Genomic DNA, 25,286 nt, shown 5'->3' on the forward strand with positions numbered 1-25,286 from the left:
CGACAATGCTACTGCTGCTTGTTCATCACTATCACATTCCTATTACGCCTCTGGCGTTTAGTGCAGTGATGAAGCATCTTCACTCCTGTTTTTGGCAAGTCTTTCAGTGGTTTCCCAGCTGTGCCCCAGGTTTTTCATGGCTTCCACAGCTCTTCGCCATCTTGTTTTCGGCCTCATTTTCGCTTACCTTCAGGTGTCCATCTTATTGCTGCACTGGTGATGAAATCAGTTTCCATCCAAAGCACATGACTGATCCATCCCCAACGCCTCCTGGCAATGATGGTGCTCAGATCCTCTTGGCTGCACTGTGTCAATAGATCTTGGTTTGAGATTGTTCTAGGCCAAAAGAGAGAGGATTTTTTTGAGGTAGGTTGTATGGAATGAAGACAAGTTGGACATGTCATACTCTTTCATTCCTCAGCATTTTACACTATAAAGTAGTGTTGAAAGCACACAGCTCTGATAAATCTTGAGTTTGGTTTTGGTGTTGTATTTTGATGATTTCCAGATTGTATTTAAACTCCTGAAGGTGTTCCTGGCTTTACTGATTTTGTTCCAGATGTCCTGGCTTGTTCCACCATCCTGGCTGATGGTGCTGCCCAAGTATGTGAATGTTTCTATATTGGTGAGAACATCCTCTATGTGTATTGGTGATGGTGAGGCAATATTAAAGGTCATGATATCTGTCTTATTGCACTTGATTTTCAGTCCAGTTTGCTGGCAGAATGCATTGAGTCAAGTTTTTTCTTGTATATGATATTGGGTATGTGATAGGAGAGTGACATCATCTGGGAAGACCAGGTCTTCAAGGGATGAGAAGTGTCCATTTGCCTCTTGGCATGTCTTCTGTTGTACTCTGCATTATCCAGTTGATGGCAATGTTGAAGAGGATTGCAGACTTTACATACCCCTGATGTACTCTTGTTTTGACTTCAAAACTGAGCTCACTGATCAACACTGTATGTAAAGTTGAAATAGAAGCTTTTGATGACGTTGATTATACGGAAAAGAATTCCATATGCCTGCAGAATGCGCCATAGGCTGGTCCTGTGAATGCTATCAAAAGCCTTCTCAAAGTCTATGAAATTTATGTAGAGTTGCTGTTGCCATTCTAACTGTTCTGTTATGTTTCATAAAGTGAAGATCTGGTCTGGGCATCCACGCCCTTTCCGAAAACCAGCTTGCTCTTTTCTGAGAATGCTGTCAACTGCCTGAGATACACGCTGGGCTATGATCTTACACAATACTTTGCTTGTCACAGATAAAAAGTGTGATACCGTGCCAGTTGTTACCAAAGACAGGAACTCTCAGTGATTGTATCTTCACTATAACCCCATTGGTCCATGCATCTGGCACTTTTTCCTTTTCCCAGACTGATGTAAATAGAGGGGCCAAGATAGATGCTGCTAATTTAGGATTTACCTTGAACAATTCTGCATTCAAGTTATTCTTGCCAGGAGCTTTCCCATTTTTTAAGGATGGTTGAATGATCTCTTCCTTAGTCGGGGTGTCTGTGTTGGTATCAAAATCTTCTTCTGCCTCCGGGATGTCTGCTTCCTCTTTAGGTGGCTCTCTGTTCAGCAGTTCTTTGAAATGATCTGTCCAGTGTATTTCTTGTTATTTTTCTGTTGTTAGTAAGTCTCGTTTCTTCTTGATGAGTGTTTGTTGGTGTCTGCCATTTACCACGGATAAGCCGCGTCATTTTGTAGATGGTTCCTTGTTCACTACAAGCAGCTGCATCCTTGTGTTTTCTTATTATCAGTATAATGCTGTTTGTCTGTTCTCACAAGGTGTTTGACCTCCTGGTTTGCCTTGCTATATTGCTTGTGGTATTTGTCCTTTAGCTTCTGGGATTTTGTGTCTAAAACTTTTTTCTTCAGGGCTCCTCTGGTTTCTATGGCGTTCCAGGTGCTGGGTGTAATCTACTCCTTCCTTGTCTTCTGCTTGTAACCTAGACAGGCTTCACTACTCTATTTATAAATTGCTGTTACTTTGTCCCATATCTTGTTCTCCTTATCTGCATTCCCCTCCTCTTCATCAAGGGACTTAGCTTGTCAATATCATAATGTCTATGTCCCTTGTTTGGTGGACCCACACTTCTCAGTTTTAGCTTCATGGTCGCTGCCAACATCTGCACCCATTCTCACTTTCACATCTGTCAGTGAGCCTCACTATTTGCCATTGATCACGATATGGTCGATCTGGTTCTTATTTTTGCCTTTTGGAGAACACCATGTCAGCTTGTGAATTTCACTATTTGAAATAGGGTTCCGCCGATGACTAGGTCATTTATATTACAGAAATCAACAAGCCTTTCTCCGTTTTCATCATAGTACCACACTCACGTCTTCCCACTGCTCTGTCGTTGTTTGTGTTGTCCTTACCAATCTTGGCATTGGGGTCTCCCATGACAATACTTAGGATGTGGCGTGGTACTCTAACTCCACCTGTAGCGCAAGGTAGAATTTGTCCTTTACTTCTTCGTCACTGTCATTTGTCGGAGCATAATACTGAATCACGGTGATATTATGTTTTCCTTTCAGTCTGGCTCTCATAAGTCTGCTGCTGATGGATTTCCATTCAAGCAGGGAATGCTCCACTCCTTTCTTCAAAAGGATGGCAACACCCTTATGGTGTTGTCCTTCATTCCGTCCAGAAAACAGCAAAGTTTCTCCCAAGGCTGTTAATCTTCCTGATCCCGTCCATCTGCTCTCGCTGACACCCAGGATGTGTAAGCTGTAGCTTCTTATCTCTGCTGTGACTGGAGTTAGCTTCTCTGCTTTGTTAGGGGTGGATTAATTAAGTCGACAGAGCTCTCATCGGAATGCAGCCATAGTTTTATATTAATTTCGTTTAAGTTGGTAACTTACTGCTTTAAGTTAAACTGACATAAGCAAAGATGAAACTGATTCAGGTAGGTCTACATTATGGGGTTTGTACTGGTTTAAGTAGAGCAATTTTAAAATTAAACTAGTGTAGTTCTCTAGTATAGTAAAGCTTTCCCTCAGAATTTTCTGTAATGATAAACAGGACTCTTCATAATAATCAGTTTAATTTTAGATGTTTTAAATATAGGCATTCAGTTAGACAACTTACCTTATGTTTACCAATTTAAAATCAGGGTCATACAAAAGGTCAATCCTAATACTATAACTTAGGAAGCCAAAGGGGAGAGTGTACAGAATAAAAATTTCAGTTTTCATGTGACACTGTTATTGACCAGGAGATGGCACACTTCTCTTAGCAGTCATTGTTTGGGACTCACATGTTAGACTCTCTAAAACAGTTTGTCTTAGAATATCATATCATAGAATCTCAGGGTTGGAAGGGACCTCAGGAGGTCATCTAGTCCAACCCCCTGCTCAGAGCAGGACCAATTCCCAATTTTTGCCCCAGATCCCTAAATGGCCCCCTCAAGGATTGAACTCACAACCCTGGGTTTAGCAGGCCAATGCTCAAACCACTGAGCTATCCCTCTCTTGATACTGTATTCTTATTATCCTTACCTTTTAGTAAAGTGCTGTGAGGTCTAAAGATTGAAGGCACCATATGAACTAAACAGTATTCCTATTGTGACAATTACTGTGTTTGTAGTAGGAAGTATTACGCCATCATAAAATAGGTCTCTTCCTATTTTTAATTAATTTAGGCCTATTACAAACTCAGTTTACACCTGCTTTGAAACTGCTAATGGATGGAAAAAATCATGCTTTATCCTTAGCTTTATTTTTGTACTGCCACTGTCCTGGAAGCTGTGTAGTTAAATGGGAAAACGTTTTCCTTCTCAAAAAGAGTAAATTTGTGCTAGCACATAGTGTTAGACACATCAGAGAGTAGAGGAGAATATTGACTGTCTGCAAGGAAGAGGTGTTGTGAACACGACATTGCTGTTTCCAAATGTAAGAACAATCTTCTTTGTAGTCACTAAGTGTACGTACAGCTGTAACTTCCACTTTGGACCTAGCTTAATTGGTTAATATATAAAAATGCACCAATCTGAGGATGTGTGTACAATATTTAAAGTCATGTAGCTTTTGAAGAACATCAGCAAAAAAGAAACTATATTCTACACAAAAGGATAAATTCTTAAAATGTAAGTAGATGCCCTCACTAATCCTACTCATTACTGCCTTTGATATGGAAAGGTGCAACGATATATGAGAATCCTCTGCCCTATGCAGTGCAAACGTCTATGTATTTGCTAGCTCTAACTGTGAAAAATTCCAGGAGGTAGGATTAATATGTAGGTATTTATTTTATCACTAGATTTTTCTAGGCTCTGCCATGAGAATGTGTGGTTTAACACACAAATCCAGTTAAGTAATAAATCATTTCCCACTCTTCCTGATGATAAATTTTATCCATTTGTGGTATGTCTGACCGGAGAATGCAGTAATGTAGTAACATGTAAGCGTTCAGTACTAAGGTGTAAGACCTGGTATTTCATGTCACTCCTATACCCCCCCACACTTTTTTCATTAGAAGGAAAATTCCCCCTCCCTACAGCCATAGCCATCTTTTCCTTTCCTCCCTACCCCCCCCACCAAACTAATGTGTTTACACTTATTCATATTTCTTGTTCCTTAAAGGTGGTCTCTTCCTCCCTGACTCCAGAATTAAACTTACCATAGTAGTGATGATTTTACATCCTACTATATATATATATATAGATGCGTGTGCACACACACCCCACCAAGGAAGAGAGTGAGTAAATAAGACAAGGGACAGAAGCAGAGGTAGTAGGGGGAAAAAAAGAAAAGAAAAAAAACCACACCCCCACTACACAAACTACCAATCCTATCCATACTCCAAGTTGGCGCATAGGGTTGTTTTTTTGTTGTTGTTGTTTTTTTAACAAATGTGTCTTGAGAGAACACTTAACAGGAGTTGAGTTTGAGTTTCCTTATTGCTAATAATATCCACAAGTATATGGATGTATTTGTTTTTGATTTTCTTGGTATAGCCAACTATGAGACAGTGACTTAATTCCTCACTGTGCAAGGGTAGCATGGAATGGACCCTATTGCTAGAATAGCCAGGCATATTTTCATGACCCATTTGTGCTAGTTATCTATGGTCCTATAACTGGGCCAGAATTTTACATTCAAGTATAGTGTTACTTTGCTGTCATAATGAGTAATAAGAAAGAGGTAAAGAAACACTAGACTTAAAACTGCCTCTTTTTTAGTAAGCTTCTATCATCTATCCAGCAAAGATTAATTGTTTAAATTAAATATGAATGGCAAGAAGTTATACTGAAAAGGGAAAAAGTTTTGTCAAGAAGGGAAAATGAAGTGGTAAATTAACAGAGTTCTGCCCGGTATGTGAAGAATTTTAAAAGTATTTTTTTTAAAACCCTGATAGCAAATTGAGTTGTGCGCTTGAAGAATGTCAAGTGCTGGGTAAAGAACTACTGATGTACCTTTACTCAAAAGAGAACTTGAGTTGTTTCCTACTATAAATTTCTGCTTACAGAATGCATAAACAGTCGGGTTTAGTTTTAGTCATCATTCAGCTCTACGGCTCTAGCTTTTCCAGTCATTTGTGAAGATGGTGCTGCTCTCTTTTGTAGTGAGCACTGGGATTCAGGATCGTAAGAGTCAGTTTAAATATATTTTTAAAGATGGCAAATGGGTGCATATAAGAAATGCAGCCTGTGGCAGTGTATCTTTAATGTGATGTGCTTGGCGCTAAAATGAATTTGCTGTGCCACAATAAGATGGAGATTTAGCCAGCTCATTGTGCATTGCTCATTTGCCTATTAGATTATACTTGAACAACCACCTCTCTCAAAATAGAATTCTTCTGGGCAAGTGATACATGTGTATTTCCCCAAACAGTCAGGAGAGAAAGCAAAATAATTATCTACCTACTCCTGCTCAGAAGAGGGAACACCTGGAATCCATCCCAAAACTATTAAGGTGGTTTTCTAGTAGTCCTTCCCCAAAAGGAAAATCTATATTTTTCCTTACTTTATAGTAGACCAGATTCTTTTAATCTCAATAAGCATTTGTTTTTAAAAAACACATTCCAAGCTGAAGACATGATTTTTAATTGTCTACATGAGGCCATTTTTACATTACAAATTTTACATTTTATTAGAAAAACAGATTTCACTATGTCAGTCTCCCTAGATTTCAATATAATACAGTTTACACAATAAGTACTGTTCCTAAATATGAAGGTCATTCTCCAAGTACAAGGGGCATACTTAAGGAATCACTTCATGGAGAGTTTTGTTGTTAAGTGTGAACAATAAACCAACAAAATACAATGGAGATTTATTCAAATTTTGACTTGTATATGAACGTTCCCCCCCCTACAAGATCTTTTGTGTCCGGAGGACAAACTGCCTACTGCATAGGCTTTAGTTATCTGTGTACTTGAAAACAGAATTAAAAGCTGAATTTACCAGGTAAGATACTACATAAGTGTTCATACAATGCATTTTTTTTTTACAAGGCAGCCTTTAATTATCCATTTTTCCACAAGTAAAAAAAAAATAATAATAATTTCAGCCTGTCACCATCTAACTACTTTCTTGTTTTTGACAAGTTTGCAAGACATGCACCAAAATCCAACTTGGGAGTAAATAAAACCACATTTGCAAGTTATATATGCAGTTTGGCTTTCAGTTACACAGCTTGCTACAATAGAAATGAGTTACATAAAAATGCAAAAATTTGCAACACTAAGGGAAAGGTAATTACAGCTTAATTTCTTCACACTGAAACAGAGTACAAATAGCTTATTACTCACTTAATGCTCAAAAAATCCTCCTGGGGGACATAATGGACTTTGCATGAATACTTGTCAAAATTAGGTATGGAAACCAGAGGATACCAAGGGCTTAAATACTTGAAATGTTGTAACTAAACCTGTGCTTTTTGTGCATTAAAGGATTAATGATGCTGAATGTTATTTTAGCTCCCAGGCACTGAATCAACAAACCAATATGTAGTAACTGATGCTGGACCCTTTGGTGTCAATGCAATCAAAACTACATTTTGCAACAATTTTCTAGGTTTTATGGAAAACTCCAAATGTTCAAGATTCCTCTGAACTAACAGACAATGGCACTTGTTGCTGAACAAAGCAGTTCTATTGAAATAACATTAGAAAAGCCAGAGGGATGAGAGGGGCATTTTTGGTGACTAGATTAATTAGAAAAGTCTATCCTGAGTATTTTAAATAAATTATCTGAAACCAACCTGCTCTTTGGAACCACAAACTTGCTTTCCTCTAAATCTCAACATTATGGGGTTAGCTTCTGCCCTTATAAATTGTGAATTGTAAATATGCATTGTATATTAAAAATGTAATCCATATATTTGAAGAAAAGAATCAGTAGCAGCCAGCTTCTACTCGTCAAATTCTTTAAGGACACTTCAAGTTCTGCTTTTTGCGCTTAAAAAATGGTCTTTTACAGTTGTATGTTTTTAATAAAGTCTGGTAAATGTCTATCAAATAACATTAGCTGAAGGACTGGATTCATGGATTTAACTTTTAAAAAAAAGCATAGTATGCTAAAGAGGATGAAATAGCAAGATGTGATATTAGGCAGCTTGCACTTAAAGAGACTGTAAATGTAAACTAGAAGCATTTAAAAATTAGAGTTACTGGTTTGTGGCGACAAGCAAATTATGGATAGTTTTATAGGAGTAAAAATCAGTTTAAATCAGTATGTACAAAACCAACATCCTTAAGTTTCAGGGGAAAAAATGGGGCCCCTTCTGAAGTCGTGTGCCCCTTATGAGCTATAAAAGCTAGTATAGGTGCTCTTAGGCACCACCATCACTCTCCATAAACAATTTAGTACTGCAAAAAGTTTTGTCTATTTCATAAAAAAATACCCTTCATACTTCATTGCTATGGTTTCTCAGCTTTAACTTAAACCCAGTAACCTTATCAAATACTTTCTATTCAAAAATTTGGAAAACAGAAACTGGCATGTTTTATCTGTACGAGGTAAACACACTAATGACAACTTTTTTTTATGAAAGGATCACTTTTATATTTCTTGTAAGCATTTTGTCATCTCCCCCACAATCTCACACTCTAACTGCAATTATTACGAACAAATTGTATTTAATACATTTTACCCATTAGAACAGTCCAAATTAAAAAAGTTACACAAGCAATGGGAAATAGAAAAATATTCCTTTTAAATACCATAATTAAGAAGAAATAGCTCTTATCTAACAGTATTCAACAAAATTTGAACTCTAAGGTTTCCTTGAAGCTAATATAAATAAAACATTGAGTTCAATAATGAACAGTTTATACTATATACTTATGAAAAAGTAAAACCAATTAAAAACCATACAAAACAAAGTTTTTTCTTAATATAGCCTAAAAATGAAGACTTCAAATTTTACTTCCAGATAAGGATCCTAAATACCAATTGGTTCAGAGAAGAATGTGAAACCTTCAGACTGTTAAAGAAAACAATGGCCGCAATATTGTTTTGATTCATTCAAACCTATCAGATCATCTGTAAACTGTATGGCTAATTTTCAGCAAAACTAGGTTTTCTACTGCAATTTACTACTAAAATACATCTAAACCTCAACTGTTAAGATTGTCATCCCACCAGAAATCTTTTTTAAAAAAATAAGTACTTTTACAGCTGTCAGCAAAACAATTCTTTTTTTAAAAGATCTTTAATTCTCACCTTTTGTCTAAAACTAATACATTTTAGACCAAGCTATTCCATTTGTGCAAGTTAAAGTACAGTACATTTTGGTCAAAATGTTTCATGCCTCAAAGTGTAACAATGGACAGATAGTGAAGCTGTTAGTGATTCTACACAAAAAAGGTGAGGTCTTTGCCCAGAGATTGATTTTTCAGACTGCAGAGTGCATGTATACTATAAAGTGCTTCTGTTAGTAAATTATATTGGCAGTAGTTAGTCTAGATGTTCATTTATTCTTAAAAGCTTTATTTGGTAATCTATCCTGCCCTCCCCATCTCCCACCCACAAGAACAAGGCACCTTCAGATTTAAGAGATGTATTATCCAACTGTGAAGGGTTAAGCTAGAGAAATGTGTTCATTGTGGTGTTAAGCTGCTGACTACTTTTCACCATACACTATCATCCACTGAGCTTTCAGGTTCATGCATTGTTGAAATCACATTTGGAAGAAGCTTTACTTTTTGTTTAGACAGACAAATCTCACTTATTGAGATTAAAAAAGTTTTACATCCCAAACCATAAAATCATACTATCCTAAGGCATACAAGACGGGCTTGTTGAGTGCTTTACTATGACTTGGTAATTCTGATGTGAAATTTTAAATATATTTTGTCGTTTACATAGGGCCAGAAGTCACGCTGATGCACTTAAGACACCAGGTTTTATTTACAAGTAGCAGCACATAGTGTTTGTTGTTATTAGACCTAGTCACTTATATTTTGCTTTTATATATTTGTCTCTACCATCTGCTACTCAACTTTACAGTTAATTATGCTCAATGCATTTACAAGTTTAATAATTACTGAAGCAGATAATATGACATCTTAAAGCACAACTCAGTTGTTTTCTTGGAAGCATTAATCCCCATTTTATATTAATTATGGCCCGATAGAAGGAATTAGCCATTATAGCACTGAAATGGCAAGTAATATTTTAAAAGTTACTTATGGAGAATTATTTCTAATGGTAGAATTTAAGTTTTAGACTAGATTAATTTAAGACTAAGCTTTTTCTAAGGGGCTTCTTCTGAAAGCCAAGTTGCAAACAGAGCACATCATTATCACTAATGAACTTCCATATAAAACTATGTTCAAATAGACACTATTTATCAGTTTTCCACAAGCTGTTTTACACTTAAATTACAAAAGCAAGTAATCCACTAACATCAGGTAACCGTCACAACAATGGTTATACACTTGTACAAGGCATAGATGCTAAAAATTGCCTTTATACCACTGGAGACGTGAAGGATCTTTTATGAGCAGGAGATACTCAGACAATTCAGACCAAATGTGAGAGTTAGCCTCTTGAAAGAGTCTATCACATCAATTTTGATAACTGTTGGGATTAAATGAACACATCTTAATTATCGATAGAGGAACTCTACCACTATTCTTCTGTTCAAGTCCAGCTGTTCTAGCGTTTAATCACCACTTGCTCGTATGCTCCGGAACCTACCCTGAAAAAATATTGCAAAATAAACAAGTTTTCAGTTCTAATTTAAATGGAAGATACCAATTAATCCTAAATATAGAACAATGGAATTTTTGCTTGTTTACAAATTCAGAGAAAAAACAAAATGAAAAGTGTTTTCAGATGTCTATTTGAATGTGTAAAACTGTTATAGTATAACAGCAGAACATGCAGGTTAGAAAATGCCCCATCATGCCATTGATCAATAATTGTTTTCATTTATAATTTCAGGCAAGTGCAACAGATGATAATTTACTGTAGGGAAGTTAAACAAGCAGTGGTTATGTATAGCCTGTGGTTTAAAACACTTAAGTCTCACACAGCCAGTAAAGTTGTACTATTTACCAGAGAAAAAATAAAAGCATCAGTTCCCTCAATCTGGTTACAAGGAGGCACCTGTAGTCAATTATTGGATGGCATCATGGATTAGTTTTTGACTATGTCTACACAACCCCACAGTGCAGACTGGGGGTGTGAACTGCAGCATGAACCAAATTGTTGACTTCTAGTTATTCTGTGTGGATGCTGCTGGTATGAATTAAAAGGTAGCTAGTTCATATTAACATAGACCTCTTTCAAAACAGGACTGTGTTAATTCAAATTAGATACCTTTTAGTTCATGCCACCAGTGTCCAAACAGGGCAATTAGAAGGCAGCATGCCAGCGTGCACTACAAGTCCCAGCTCTGAACTGTAGGACCAGGTAGCCCTTAGACACAGAATTAAGTCTCTTACTGCCTTCCCCCTTTACAGAGCACACTGTCACAACCAGAAAGAGAAAGCATGATTCATAAATAAATATTAAGGTCAGAAGGGACCATTATGATCATCTAGTCTGACCTCCTGCACAATGCAGGCCACCCACTCCTACAATAAACCTCTCACCTATGTCTGAGCTCTTGAAGTCCTCGAATCATGGTTTAAAGACTTCAAGCTGCAGAGAATCCTCCAGCAAGTGACCCGTTTTCTAAGGCTGTTCTCCCTTATATCAGAGGCAGTACCTACATGCACAGAGAGTCTGGTCCAAAGCCCATTGAGAGCAATAGAAATCACCAATGTGGCAGACCTTAATAAGCGACCTATTTGTAGACACCCTACAGCTTTTGTAGGCTCTTTCCTTCACCTTGCTGTTTCTGCACTGCCCTTGCACAGGTAACGTTATTCATTTGAACGGATCACTCTTCTGAAATGTAAGACTTCATTGTGGGAAGGGAAGTATTAAGGGATCTAGACAGACCTCTCTGCTTCTTAGTGTTATTGTTGTGGTTGTCGTTGTGTGTGTGTTGGGGTGACCGTCATCTAATACATTTCTGGGTTTATTCTCCAATACATATCGATTAAGCTGTAAATGTATAAATGTAAAGACTAACTAACTGCAAAGCAGAATATATAGAAGAGGAATCTTCCAACCTAGGAATGATCAAATACATTCTCTGGGGGGGTTGATTAAAAATAAATAAAAAGAAAACAAATGTCAAAGCCAGGAACCAAATCCATCTCAAACATAACTCCAGTGAAGTTAATTGAACCAAAACCGGGACGAATTTATCCAGCGTTTTCAGGGCATAATTTTTGGCTAGATCCAAAAACATTCACACAAAAGCTAAGCAAGCTCAGCTTGAGTGGGGGAAAAATATCACTCATAAAATGATATCTTATCTGCAATTGGTTTACCTCTTCGAAAGGTAGTCATTGGTTTACCTCTTCAAAATTACACTTCAGTAGCAGCATCCTACACTACTACAAAATGCTTACTTTGCTAGTTTATAACCTTAGGCAGATGAACTGCTATCTCTGAATCTAACATCAGTCAGTACCACTGCTACCTCTGTATCGAACATCAGGACTGTACCACACCTATTAAGGGATTGATTTTTGACGCTATATTTCACTGCAAGTCCCATTCTGAATTGCTCAAGTGCAGCCAAACCTGGAATATTGCATTCAGCTCTGAGCATAAATGCCAGAAATCAGGAGAGGTTTCAGAGAACAACAATTATCAGGGAGGTTAGAAAGATTTAAGACATAAAAACATCTACATCTGTATAGTCTGCTTGAGAGATCAAAAATGAAAGAAGAGGGAAAGGTATGTCTCAGAGTTTGCAAATATTTGAAGGATGAAGAAAAAAGATTAATTATATGGAAATAAGAGTAGCAGCTGTGGAATTAAATTGAAGGGAAGAAAACAAATTGAGTATCAGGAAAATATCAGAGAGTTTAGATACTAAAGAAATAGTCTTCAGAGTAGCAGCCGTGTTACTCTGTATTCGCAAAAAGAAAAGGAGTACTTGTGGCACCTTAGAGAAAGACTGACAGGAAAAAGCTTTCTGAGAGCAATTAGCCTACGGAATATAGACTTCCTTTGGGTCTAATTAAGGCCAACATTTTCAAACCTGGATGCTTACAGTTAGGTTTCTGAATCCATATTCAGCCTGAAACTTGAGTCACTACCAATATGCTGAGTAACTCCAACTCCCAATGTTCAGCACCTCTGAAAGTTAGATCAGTTCTATCTATGTGCCTAAATACAGATTTAGGAACTTAACTTTAAGCATCCAGGTTTGAAAATTTTGCCTTGTATTATCCATATCATCTGAGTCATTGAGAAAATGGGACTGGCATGTATCATAGACAAAGTACTCATAAAAACCTAGTACAATATGCCTTTGCTAATTGGTACCTAACAAGTTTTAATTGTTCAAACTACATACCTATTGGGTAGATGATGACTTCCAAAAGAAGTACTCCCCCCAGGGCCCACAAATAATCTCAGCCCTTCTTCTACAAAGGAAAGAAGTTAACGTGTTTAAATATGACACCTTCAATGTTGACAAACAAATATTCGCTAAAGAATCTTTCTAAAAACCATTTTAAATCCATGAACTTTGTAAATGACATTTAAAAATGTTTGCATCTGAAAACAACTGGGACCCAATCATAATAAGCTGTGCTTCAGGGAAGGCAAATTTTCTTGTAGGATTGCCTCTGCCCTTTGTTGCACAGACTTAGTTAAGTTTCAGAGTAGCAGCCGTGTTAGTCTGTATTCGCAAAAAGAAAAGGAGTACTTGTGGCACCTTAGAGACTAACAAATTTATTAGAGCATAAGCTTTCGTGAGCTACAGCTCACTTCATCGGATGCATTTGGTGGAAAAAACAGAGGATAGATTTATACACACACACACAGAGAACATGAAACAATGGGTTTATCATACACACTGTAAGGAGAGTGATCACTTAAGATAAGCCATCACCAGCAGCAGGGGGGGGAAAGGAGGAAAACCTTAGTTAAAGTGATGGGCCTCAGGGGCACAAAGCCCAACAACTCTCCCCGCCTCTCAGGAGACAGCACCAGCCAGGAGTTTTCCTGGATTGGTCTATAAACACTCCCTATCCGCACTGGGAGTAGGAGCTAGGAGTGTGTTCATTAAATTAGTGCATTTGGGCCTCTACTATACTGTACAGCATCTTTTCAAGTTTTTACTTGTTTTCCCCATATATACCTTCTGCACTGGAGTCTAAACTGAAGTCTTGACTCTGCAATATTTTTTCAACGATATCATCTGCATCTACTCTAGTGGCATCAACCCGCTTCAACTGTGACTCTACAGAGTCTTGCTTCACTGGATGCCTGTCAGGATAAATACATGTAGAGATTCTAAAAACTAAAATTGTCAATACATTTAAGTCAGAGTACTGTCACTATAAGAAGTCTTTCAAGTTATGTTTAGCGTACCTGCCGAGTTTTTCTGAAGATATATCTTTAACAGGAGTATCAAAATTATCATCAGTTACTTTTGGTTCAGTCTCTTCAAATGGCTCTAGAATACTTCCAATTCCTGTAGACGTACTTCCCACTGAGGTGTTTCTCCTATGGCAGAGATCAGAAAAACTGGATGATCTGGAGTGACATGTGCTGTAGCCTATTGGAAAATAGAGAAAAGAGCCACATTAGTTAAGTTATTAACGGCCAGGGCAGTGGTTTTCCCCCACTGTTTGGTTTGTTTTTTCCCCTGACGAGAGCCTACAAATGTTTTAAGAAGCTACATACACTCTCATACTCTATCCAATTCACTTAGTATATTTTCCTTTGGCGTCTTCATCATTCTTTTCTCTGCCTTCTTGGATGGTATATTCATCAGCTTGGACACATTCTGGGGTTTTCTTTTCAGATTAAGAAAGAAGTGTATTAAGTAGAAATGCATTTTTCCACGTGGATGACTGTAGCTATTATCATCAGATCTTTTTCATAGCTGACTGACTAATTTTGCCTTTATGGTCAGTGTTGGATTTTTTCAGGTCTTCCTTTAAAAATTTTTCTTCTATTTCTTCACTTCCTGCATCTCGAGACATATCCAGAGTGAACATACTTTGGTAATTTTGTTCATGTAAAAGAAGGATGAAAATTGATAAAGTTCAAGTCTTTCCCTTTCAGTATTTTATGACATTATCAAATAATTTCAGGTGCAGTATCTGATGTTGAAGAGCTGCTGGAAAAGGAACATAATGGTCTTGCAAAAAAATAAAAAAGTTCCTGTTGGAGGTTCGTCTCCTCATTGTTCTGCTCCACCACTTCAGACAATTTCATTCAACTTACACATTTGATCTTGACTCAGAGTAATCTAGTTTTCAGCCTGTGGGATGAGCATGAAACCTTTCTATCTTGCTCATTTACCAACTCTTAGAAATGTTTTCATTTTACTTTAGAAGAATTCCTAGTTTCTATTACTTGATTTTATTCAGTTGCTTCTTCCCTATCACTTCTTTCAAAATTAGGCAGGTGGAATCAGATAAAGTCCTACAATGATGGCTGGTAATCACTAGTCGTTCATTTCTGGTATGATCAGCAGCTTAAATGTCTACTACAGTTAGAAGGAGAATTTACCATCTAGTGAATTCAATACTTTGAAGAATGAGAAATAAGGTGAGCTAGCAGCTTTCTGCAGAACCATGTTATTAGACACCCTTCCAGATATTACTAGAGTCTAGAAAACTCAAGGGCTTGATTTTATAACTACCCAATCCCCTCTTCAATTGATTGCATTCATTAGCCATGACCCTGCCTCCAATCACCAGTAACTCCACCCATTACCTCCTAGGCTTTTAATTCTCATTTCCTAATAGACATAACGACCCTGGTGTTTTCATCATCATTTCCCTTTTTACTTTTTAGAACATCTGAAGCTTTTAGTCATAAATTAGAAACAGGTTCTAATCTCAGTTATTTGTTTTCATGTACACTATGTCCATGTAAACATTTCCGAGTGGCAAAGTTAAAAAAAAATAACCTCCCCCTTTTCCAAAAAAATAAGTCCCCCGAAAAACCAGTAGGTGGGGTTTTTCTTAATTAAAAAACAAACCCACACAAAACCATGTAGTTCCACAACTGTTGGTAGTTTGGTTTTAAAAGGGTTCACAATTCAAAAGTCCGAACTAGGTAGAATGTTTCTTTACATACACAAGCAGCCTATTTACATCAAAAGGCTTTGTGAAGCTTCTGAAATACCAAAGTTAATAAAAATAACTCAAAGGAATTCAACATCAACTTCTACCTGACAATTTTGATTGCTGGCTTGCATAGCTTGATGTTCTGGAATGTCCACATGCACCAAGTTCATCTGGGACTGACGCACTCTTTGCTGAGAGATCTACAATAAATGGCAATCAGAAAATATTGCTGAATCCATCACTCAGTTTTTGGCCTACAGCCATTATCAGACAGATGTCAGATCTCACAAGATAAGCAGAATGGGACTTGATACCAGTTAGATAAGAAACCTCTAAGGAAAATGCAGATGCTGCAAGAAATGTTGTCAGCATTCAAGTACATGACACTCTCCTGGACTATAAATAATTACTGATTCAAAGGAGAGAGTATCAGAGGGTAGACAATTGGACAGCTTTTGGTTGAAGTACATTAATGAACACAGGCAGCTGAGCCTTGAGTTAAGAGCCCATGGCACTTTCCCCAGAAAAGCAGTGTTAACTCAGATGTGCTGGCCACTTTTCAGTCAGATACTTTTACGAAATTCTCTGTAGTTTCAGTTGGCAGAATACCATTTCCTGTCCTAATTTCCATCTAATATTGATGTGCATACTGTGTGATATAGTAAAATATGTTGAGGTTCACCCTAGAGTTGCAGAATTTTAATAGTAAGTGAACTGATTTCTATAGTTGTCAGCTTTCAGTATGACAAATGCAAAGTGATTTTTAAACTTGTACCATTCAAAACCTTATTCAATATTTATCCATAACGCACCAAATCACAAGAGTTTAGCTAATATTAAGGGCCAATATACCCACGAAAGCACGATCATTCATAAATTAAAGATTAATGGCCAGATTCTGCTCTTAAGTACACTGGTATAAATCCAGAGTAATGGCACTGAGATTTGATTGAGTAGCAGCAAATACACTCACAAAATATTTTGAATTTTAAAAAGGGACATAAGCAATTGATCCAATTTCCCTTTCTTTCCCACTTCTAATAGAAATACTGCTCCATTACACCAAAGTAAACCCAGCACATCAAAGGAATTACTCTGCATGTACATAGTGGTACCAAGAGCAATATTGCTCAACAAACAGAGAAGAAAGGGGATTTTGGAAAAAATATCCATGTCTGTTTAACATTCAAAATATTTCATGAATGTATTGGCTGCTGCTTAGGTCTCAAACAACAGTAAAACCAATAGCATTATTTCATACCTGATACACCCAGATGTACCACTTTCAAGTTCTCTCCACCTTTCCTGTCTTCATGTAAAGATTCTGATTCTCCAGCAACTGCAATGGACATTCCTGTGGAAGGAGGTCTGTAAGCAAATGCACAGAGATCAGGGTTTGCTTTACCTGTACTTCTGTCTTTTTGGAAGCATCATCATGATATGGGGGTGGGGAATCATAGGTTCAATTTGCATTGGACTTCACTTGCGCTTAATAAGACAGTAGTAGCAATACATTTAGGAACACACTCCCCTAGTTCCCTTTGTCCAAAACTGTTCAAACTCAGGGTTCCTTGCGAAGTTCATCCATTTACTCAGCCTTCTGGGGAGGACTGATAAACTTTTGGAGGATCCATGGAAAGATGCAGATACATCTTGTTGTTGATTGACTGTTGGTTGTTATTTTTTTTAATTGGAAGGGGAGGTGTTTGGTTTGGATTTAGTTTTTAATTAAAGTACTCTGAGCTCAGGATAGGCATTTTGAGTGTATAAAAATGTTTCTATCCTTGGCAGAACACACAGGTTCAGTAAGAATAACCAAGTGTCCAGTGTCCCCTTTCCATAACTTCTTACATTACTAGAATGTAAATTTGTTTGCAGGGATATAAAGCCAGACACTTGACTCCAATTCTGACTTAAAATATACATGTATTTTATTATAAGACATTATTAATTTGTTTTACTTAAAGAGAGCCAATGTAGAATGAGTGACATTTAATAATACCACAGCACTAAGCTTATGATTACATGATAGCTGGCTAGTCAAACAATAGCAGAGTTGAGTAGTTTGGTTTATTTCCAGCTGGAAATGCTTTTCATGGCCTGCAACAGCAATAATAATTTAAAAACTGCCTCAGTGGCCTCACCCACGTACATGGGGTCTATGGACAATGACAATGGGTAGCAGACATATTTCCTATTAAATCTTAATCCCTCCCTATGATTTTTTTAGGTCAAATGCATACCTAAGCAGCAGGTTTGGTTACACACACCCTCTCCCTCACAAGTAATGGGCATAAAGATACGTACAACCAGAAACAGTTCAAAATATAAAAATTTCATAACTGAGCTACCCCATACCAAATATTCAACCAACTATACTCAGAGAGATAGAGTTTATTGAACACAAACTGGTTTCACTACAGACGGGTATTCTACCACACAATCATGGAGTTGGAGAGCCTCTGTGCTGTTGAAGAGGAGGAGGAAAGTCTCAGGGAAGGAGAACATCAAGCAGGAGCAGAAGGAAACTATCCCATAGTTGGGAACCTCTTTTCAGATGTCATGCTATCCTCTCACACTGAGGATACCCCTCTGGGGGAGGGGACCCAAGTTATTAGGAAGAGATAGGTAATAGTAATTGGGGATTTAATTATTAGCAATGTATTTAGTAGGGTTTGTGATGACTGGGAGAACCACATGGTGAGCTGCCTGATGGGTGTGAAGGTCGCGGACCTCTCGAGGCATCTAGTTAGACTTACGTGCAGTGCTAGGGAGGAGCCGGTGGTGGTGGTGGTACACATAGGCAAAAATGACAAAGATAGGAGAGAGATCGTGGAGGCCAAATTTAGGCTGCTAGGTAAAAGATTAAAGTCCAGGACCCCCCATGGCAGCATTCTCTGAAATGCTTCCAGTTCCACACCCAGAGCCAGCCAGCCAGACAGCAGCTGATTTTCATTTGATTAGAAAATTTGAAAAAAAAATTAAATTTTCTAAGAAAAAACAGCCAGTTAATCAAAACAAAACTCCACAATCAGCTACAATATTTGCTGGGTTTGATTTGAAAGTTTCGTATTCCAGGAAAGAATTATATCATCAGTTTGGAAGAGAACATCAAGACTGAATAATTTTGTCAAGCCATCATGAAGGAAAATACAAGTTTTAACACATAACCGAGAGATTCTTTTTGCTTTTATTGCAAGCCCCTAACATCAATTATAGAACAGAAATAGACTTTATAGTAGTCCTATAACAGGGCTTTAAAGAGCCTGATCACTAATTTTTTTCTGGAGAAAAAGTTATCCATAAATCCCAGATACACTTTTTATGGCAAAAAACAGAAAACTCAATTTAAATGTTGATTTCAACTTTATATGTACTAGTGTACAGAGAAAAGGAATACATTATTTTATTAGCAAACAGGCTAGAATTTAGTAGCCCGTTGGGAATCGCTGCTCTGAGTAATATCAGGTTAATGCAATCAGTGCCAGTGACATATGTAGACATGTACCAATAAGCAAATATAGGAGTGTGCAATAAACAGAGGTAAAAGAAATTCTGCCCTGCTAAATAAACTAAGATAATACATTTTCATCTCCTGACCACTATGTAGTGGGTGAAATCCTCATCCTTCCACTCAGGCCCATTTATACCAGGTTAAAAAAGGGACCTGAGCAGTGTACAGTGGCTCTATTAGCCCTGGATCTGACAGGGGAGAACTCCTGCACTGTAGGAACCAAGGAAGATTGCAGGCAGGGCATCCTCTGAGGACACCCTCAAAAGCCTTAGTGTAGGGGATATGGCCACAGCATGTAACCCTGCAAAGATTCTGGTTGCCATAACTTAAACAGCCCTTTCTGCTATCTACATTACATCAGAGTCTGCTTTGAACCTTGGAGAGCAACCCAGAATCTGGAGGGTGCAAATGGTAGCCTTAAAGCCACATCAACTCCACACCTCATATTAGGCTGAGAATACTGTGCTGCATCTTTTAGAATCCAGACCAGAATTTCTCCCAGTATATTTTATTTTAATACTTAAATTTTTATTAGTTCATTTTATATGCTACACAACAAATAAACTAGGGCTGTCAAATGACTAAAAAAATTAATTGCATGATTAATCGCACAGTTAAACAATAATAAAATACCATTTATTTAAATCTTTTTGGTTGTTTTCTACATTTTCAAATATATTGATTTAAATTACAACACGGAATAAAAAGTGTACAATGTTCATTTTACATTTTTTTATTATAAATATTTGCACTGTGAAAAAACAAAATAAAATAGTATATTTCAATTCACCTAATAATCTGTTTATCATGGAAGTTGAACTTACAGATGTAGAATTATTTACAAAAAATAACTGCATTCAAAAATAAAACAATGTAAAACTTTAGAACCTACAAGTCCACTCAGTCCTACTTCAGCCAATCGCTCAGACAAACAAGTTCGGTTACAATTTGCAGGAGATAATGCTGTCCACACGTCTTATTTACAATGTCACCTGAAAGTGAGAACAGGTATTTGCATGGCACTGTTGTAGCTGGCATCGAAAGATATTTACGTGCCAGATGCGCTAAAGATTAATATGTCCCTTCATGCTTAAACCACCATTCCAGAAGACATACATCCATACTGATGACTGGTTCTACTCAATAACAATCCAAAGCAGAGCAAACCGACGCATGTTCATTTTCATCATCTGAGTCAGATGCAGAAGGTTGATTTTCTTTTTTGGTGGTTCGGGTTCTGTAGTTTCCGCATCAGAGTGTTGCTCTTTTAGGACATCTGAAAGCATGCTCCACACCTTGTTCCTCTCAGATTTTGAAAGGCACTTCAGATTCTTAAACCTTGGGTCAAGTGCTGTATCTATTCTAAGAAATCTCAGATTGGTAACTTCTTTGCGTTTTCTCATATCTGCTGTGAAAGTGTTCTTAAAACGAACATATACTGGGTCATCATCCGAGACTGCTATGACATGAAATATATGGCAGAATGTGGGTGAAACAGAACAGGAGACATATAATTCTCCCCCAAGGAGTTCAGTCACAAATTTAATTAATGCATCATCAGCATGGAAGCATATCCTCTGGAATAGTGGCCGAAGCATGAAGGGGCATATGAATGTTTAGCATATCTGGCATGTAAATATCCTAAAACACCAGCTACAAAAGTGCTATTCGAACGCCTGTTCTCACTTTCAGGTGACATTGTTAATAAGAAGCAGTCAGCAGTATATCTCCTGTAAATGTAAACAAACTTGTTTGTCTTAGCAATTGTCTGAACAAGTAGTAAGACCAAGTGGACTTCTAGGCCCTAAAGTTTTACATTGTTACGTAACCACACTCAAAAACAAAAACAAACAAACAAAAAATCTACATTTGTAAGTTACACTTTCATGATAAAGAGATTGCACTACAGTACTTGTATGAGGTGAATTGAAAAATACTGTTTCTTTTGTTTATCATTTTTATAGTGCAAATATTTGTAATAATAATAATATAAAGTGAGCACTGTGCACTTTGTATTCTGTGTTATAACCGAAATCAATATATTTGAAAATGTAGAAAAACATTCAAAAATATTTAATAAGTTTCAATTGGTATTCTATTGTTTAACAGAGCGATTAATTTTTTTTAATCACAGTTAATTTTTTTTAGTTAATCGCGTGAGTTAACTGCGATTAATCGACAGCCCTACTTTATTCACAAGGGGACTGAATCTTGATCCAGATTAAGGCTCAGAAAGTAGGAAAATAAGATTAGAAATCTTCAAGAAGACGACATCTGAGACACACTGACAAAATAAGAAGAAAGACAGCAATTTTTTCAGATTACTATCATTTTCTTTATTCTAGACTAGTTTTTAATCTTTGAGTGTCACCTACGGTTTTTCTATCTTGTCCCATTGGATATTGTTTGAAAGAACTAAAAAGATAGTAGCCAACAATATAAACGGAAGAATTCTATACAATATTTTGAGTTGGTGCTCAGTACAATCTACTGTTGTATACTGTTAATAAAAACATATCATGTTACATAATCACACCCCATCCTTAACTAGGTTAGTTAAGACTATCTGTCTTTCTCTTCCCCCATTAAGTGCCCATTATCCTGGATTTATACTTGGCGTGTAAACAGTGGTTGAGCCTAAAATTGGCAATCTAAGATTTCAGTTCAGAGAGGAGGGGATTTATAAATCATCCTAACATCTAGTTCACCTATTTTGAAGTTACAAATGTGTACATGACATCCAAAAGTCTTACCAGTTCAAAATACTGTCTTTTTTTTTAAATGAAGGCAAGTGTATAATTTTATATTGAGTGTTAAAAGAAAGCAGCAGACAGCAGACCATTATGGGAGGGAAGGAAAGATACTTCTTTATATGAACTTCGAAGGATTAGTGTTTCTCCCGCCTATCCCTAAACAGCAGCTCTTTATTTTGGACAATTGTTAAATTGGCTCAAGGGTCATGATTTTAAACATGTAAATCCTTTTGATTTGCAGTTGCTTTCACTTTTTGACAACAAAATATTTTAAGAGATGTACATGTAATCAAACATTAACTTCCCAAAACCATGTTCAAATTTAAACTAAAAGTCGTATCTAGAACCTTGCACTTACAGGATGTAATTTCATTTGAACTGTAGCCCGGATTGAATAAAAACCTCAGTACAAATAAAGTTCAAATTACTTGAATGGTTTAAACATAAGCCTGAAGATCTGGTTGAATAAGTGTTTAATAGCTAAGGCTGTGAATCATTCATGGAGGTCATGGAAGTCATGGCTTCCATGACTTTCTGTATAATCCATAAATTTTGCAGTGCTAGTGCGGCTGACTCCAGAACCACCCCAGCAGTAGGGGAAGCCCCGGGGCCAGCCACACCTGCCACTCCTCTGGCAGCCCCAGGCACCTTGTCCCCGGTGCTGCCCCAGGCCGCCCTCCTCCCGGACCAGCTGCAGGGGCACTGGGCCGCCTCCCCGCCCCGCCCAGCAGAAGCATTGTCCCAGGCTGCCTCGCCCCCAGCAGCAGTCTTCAGGAACGTCCCCTTTCCAGCAGGTAAGATTTAGTCACAGGTATTTTTAGTAAAAGTCATGGACAGGTCATGGACCTGTGACTTTTTGTTTGTTGCCTGTGACCTGTCCATGACTTTTACTAAAAATACCCAAAACGTAGCCTAATTAATAGCTTTTAAGTGCAATTAGAGAATCTTGCCACAAATTTCAAAAATCCATTTGGAACTAGAATTGAAGATAGCTTGTCATTTTTAAGAGACTGAAAGTGCTTTGTACATCTTTACAGGCCAGAAAGGTAGCATTAGGTTTTGTGCTGTTCTGGTAATATGGTATGTCTTACAACGATGTATCTAATATTTAAAAGCTTTTCCATTTAATGTTAATGAAAATGGTCTCAAAAAAGCACATTTTAAAAATAAAAAACTAACCTCCAGAGTCCTACTAATATGATTTATGGTGGTAACGCTGCATAGTATCTCCATTCCTACTTACCAGCTTATTTAAATTGTGTTTTGCAAACTGTGGCTTTGCTAGAAACAGGAATTTTCCCAATTGCACTTTTACAGTTAGGCCACCTGCCAAGCTTGTATGACTCAGAATAAAAAGGAAAGAAGGCAAAATTTATCTTACTCATAATTACATTTTTCCCTAAGGTGCAGCACATGATTTTCTGCTATGTGGTTAGCTGCAGAAGTAAACACACAGTGAAGTAGAGCCATTATATTCCCTTAGCTACAAATCAAACACGAGGCCACAAAATCCTTGTAACAAAGCAGTGTATTTTCCTCACTATCACCTCCCTTCCCAAAGAAAGCATGACATTTTTTGCTATCTTACACAATGTCCTTGGTAACAAATCTTTCTTATACAGGTCAGACCACACAAACTTTTGAATTTTAAAGAAATCATTTATAAACCTATAAGGTTTAGTTACTGAAAGATGTAGTAATACGTTTTCTAAACGTAGGCATCAATAGAGTTCCTCTCCACCAAGCAAGTATACATAGGCTTTATGCAGAGAACAGTATTTGCCTCAAGTGTTTTTCTGAATTTCTATACTGTTACACCTTTAAAATTCGATACAATATTCAAGTAGAGAATAATAAAGTATTTCAAGGCAATGAAAAAACTGCCACTCAACTACCAGTATTTATATTCTGTTAGTCAATATTCATCGTCCATTTAAATTTTTCATGTTTCTTTAATATTGTCACTTTGAAGATAAAGATTTGTGCATGCACAACTTTAAACAAGAGTTGAGCCACTAAATTACAACTGAAATTCAAGACCCCAGAGCGTTCATAAACTTACGTTTTAAAACATGGGTCTCCGGACATTAGCTGCATGCTGATCAATACCTACAAATCAGGAAAAACAAGACACATGAGCAAAACAAAGAAAACACCGTAAGTCAGCAAAGGAATTGGTCTGTGATGTTATATGGTGTGTCAATAAGTAATACTCACTACCAAATCTGCATTTAAATTGAAAATGTGTGTGTGTGTTCTCTCTCTCTCTCTCTCTCTCTCACACACACACAATGTCCACATGGTTCTGTAAAGAAAACTAATTGCGTCCAAAATAATACTGGTACAGAAGAGAGTTAAACCACTATAAATCTTACATGGCGCTTTTTAAACAAAGCAAAAGCTACAAACTAGTGTTTGAAATCAATTACATTATCTCATTTCTACCTTAGGATTCTATAAAAGGACACTAGACAATACATTAAAAAGTATCAACAGTAGTGGGTTCAAGAAAGAGAAGGATTGTAGGAGATCTCATCTGTCCCCCTAGATCAGCAATGTGGATGTACAAGGAATTCCATTTGTACATACACCAGCAGCAGGCACTTCACTCCACCGAATCATCATTTATCAAGAGTTGCTTATTAAATTGTCAAGAGACAAAAGTGGTTGTGCTGCCCTCAATGGGAAAGTCACAGGTGAAGGCAACCACAAAGGCAAATAATGACATCAAACATCCATAAACACGGAGAGTCAGGACTCATTTGACCAAAAAGTTGACACCATGTTTTCATGAATGTTTTCTGGAATAAAGAAACATGTTCTGGAGAAGCCTACGACTGTCTCAAACAAGTGAAAACTGAAGACCTAAACTGTATAGTTACCTGTGTGACTGATCAATCCCAGTGCCCCAACATCACAATTTAATCAAATTACACAAAGCTGTCCCAAATTCTACTGATCCAAATGGATTAGAACAGAAAAGGATGGTGGTTCTAGATCACTCTGAGGGGTTCAAGATTTCAAACATTTCCACAAATTCTTTGGCACTGGTTAGAGAGTGAGTGGAATCCACCACAATCCATGACTGAATGTTAAAGCTGGCCCATTCTTTACAGAATTAGGCAAGCCAACTAAAGAAAACTACCCTGAAAAGAACTAACAGCATAGTTACAAGAACATATAACTGTTACAGTATTTATATAAACTATGTCTACGCTAGACTCTTTGATTGTCTTCTTATATTGAATTTACTTTGCATTGCCCAATTCCTATTGGAAAAGGAAACTAAAATTAATTGAATACTTAAAAATAGTTCTCCTATATATTTTACTAATCAGAGTTCCAAAACTGGCAAAAATAATCCACCAATTTGTTGCTTGTATGGATGTCGCTTGGTTCTCAAAAAT

General features: G+C 37.2%; 1 protein-coding gene across 10 annotated transcripts in view; it reads right to left on the reverse strand.

The window, feature by feature from the left end:
- Positions 1-6,036: 6,036 nt before the first annotated feature.
- The window catches only part of FAM102B (family with sequence similarity 102 member B), a 41,234-nt gene continuing 21,984 nt past the window's right edge, over positions 6,037-25,286 (reverse strand). For 6 of the 10 annotated variants that reach the window (XM_038412301.2, XM_038412302.2, XM_043520495.1 and 3 more), the window contains 7 exons: positions 23,942-23,988; positions 16,874-16,980; positions 15,717-15,812; positions 13,901-14,087; positions 13,668-13,822; positions 12,879-12,948; positions 6,037-10,154 (listed from right to left, as the gene is read on the reverse strand). In XM_038412301.2, coding sequence (XP_038268229.1) covers positions 10,112-10,154; positions 12,879-12,948; positions 13,668-13,822; positions 13,901-14,087; positions 15,717-15,812; positions 16,874-16,980; positions 23,942-23,988 — 705 coding nt within the window. In that variant the 3' untranslated portion in view covers positions 6,037-10,111. The remainder of the gene's footprint in view (positions 10,155-12,878; positions 12,949-13,667; positions 13,823-13,900; positions 14,088-15,716; positions 15,813-16,873; positions 16,981-23,941; positions 23,989-25,286) is intronic. The other 4 variants (XM_043520492.1, XM_038412305.2, XM_043520497.1 and 1 more) reach the window with 2 other exon arrangements.

This window comes from Dermochelys coriacea, chromosome 8 (genome assembly GCF_009764565.3).
Source record: "Dermochelys coriacea isolate rDerCor1 chromosome 8, rDerCor1.pri.v4, whole genome shotgun sequence".
NCBI classification, from domain to species: domain Eukaryota; kingdom Metazoa; phylum Chordata; order Testudines; family Dermochelyidae; genus Dermochelys; species Dermochelys coriacea.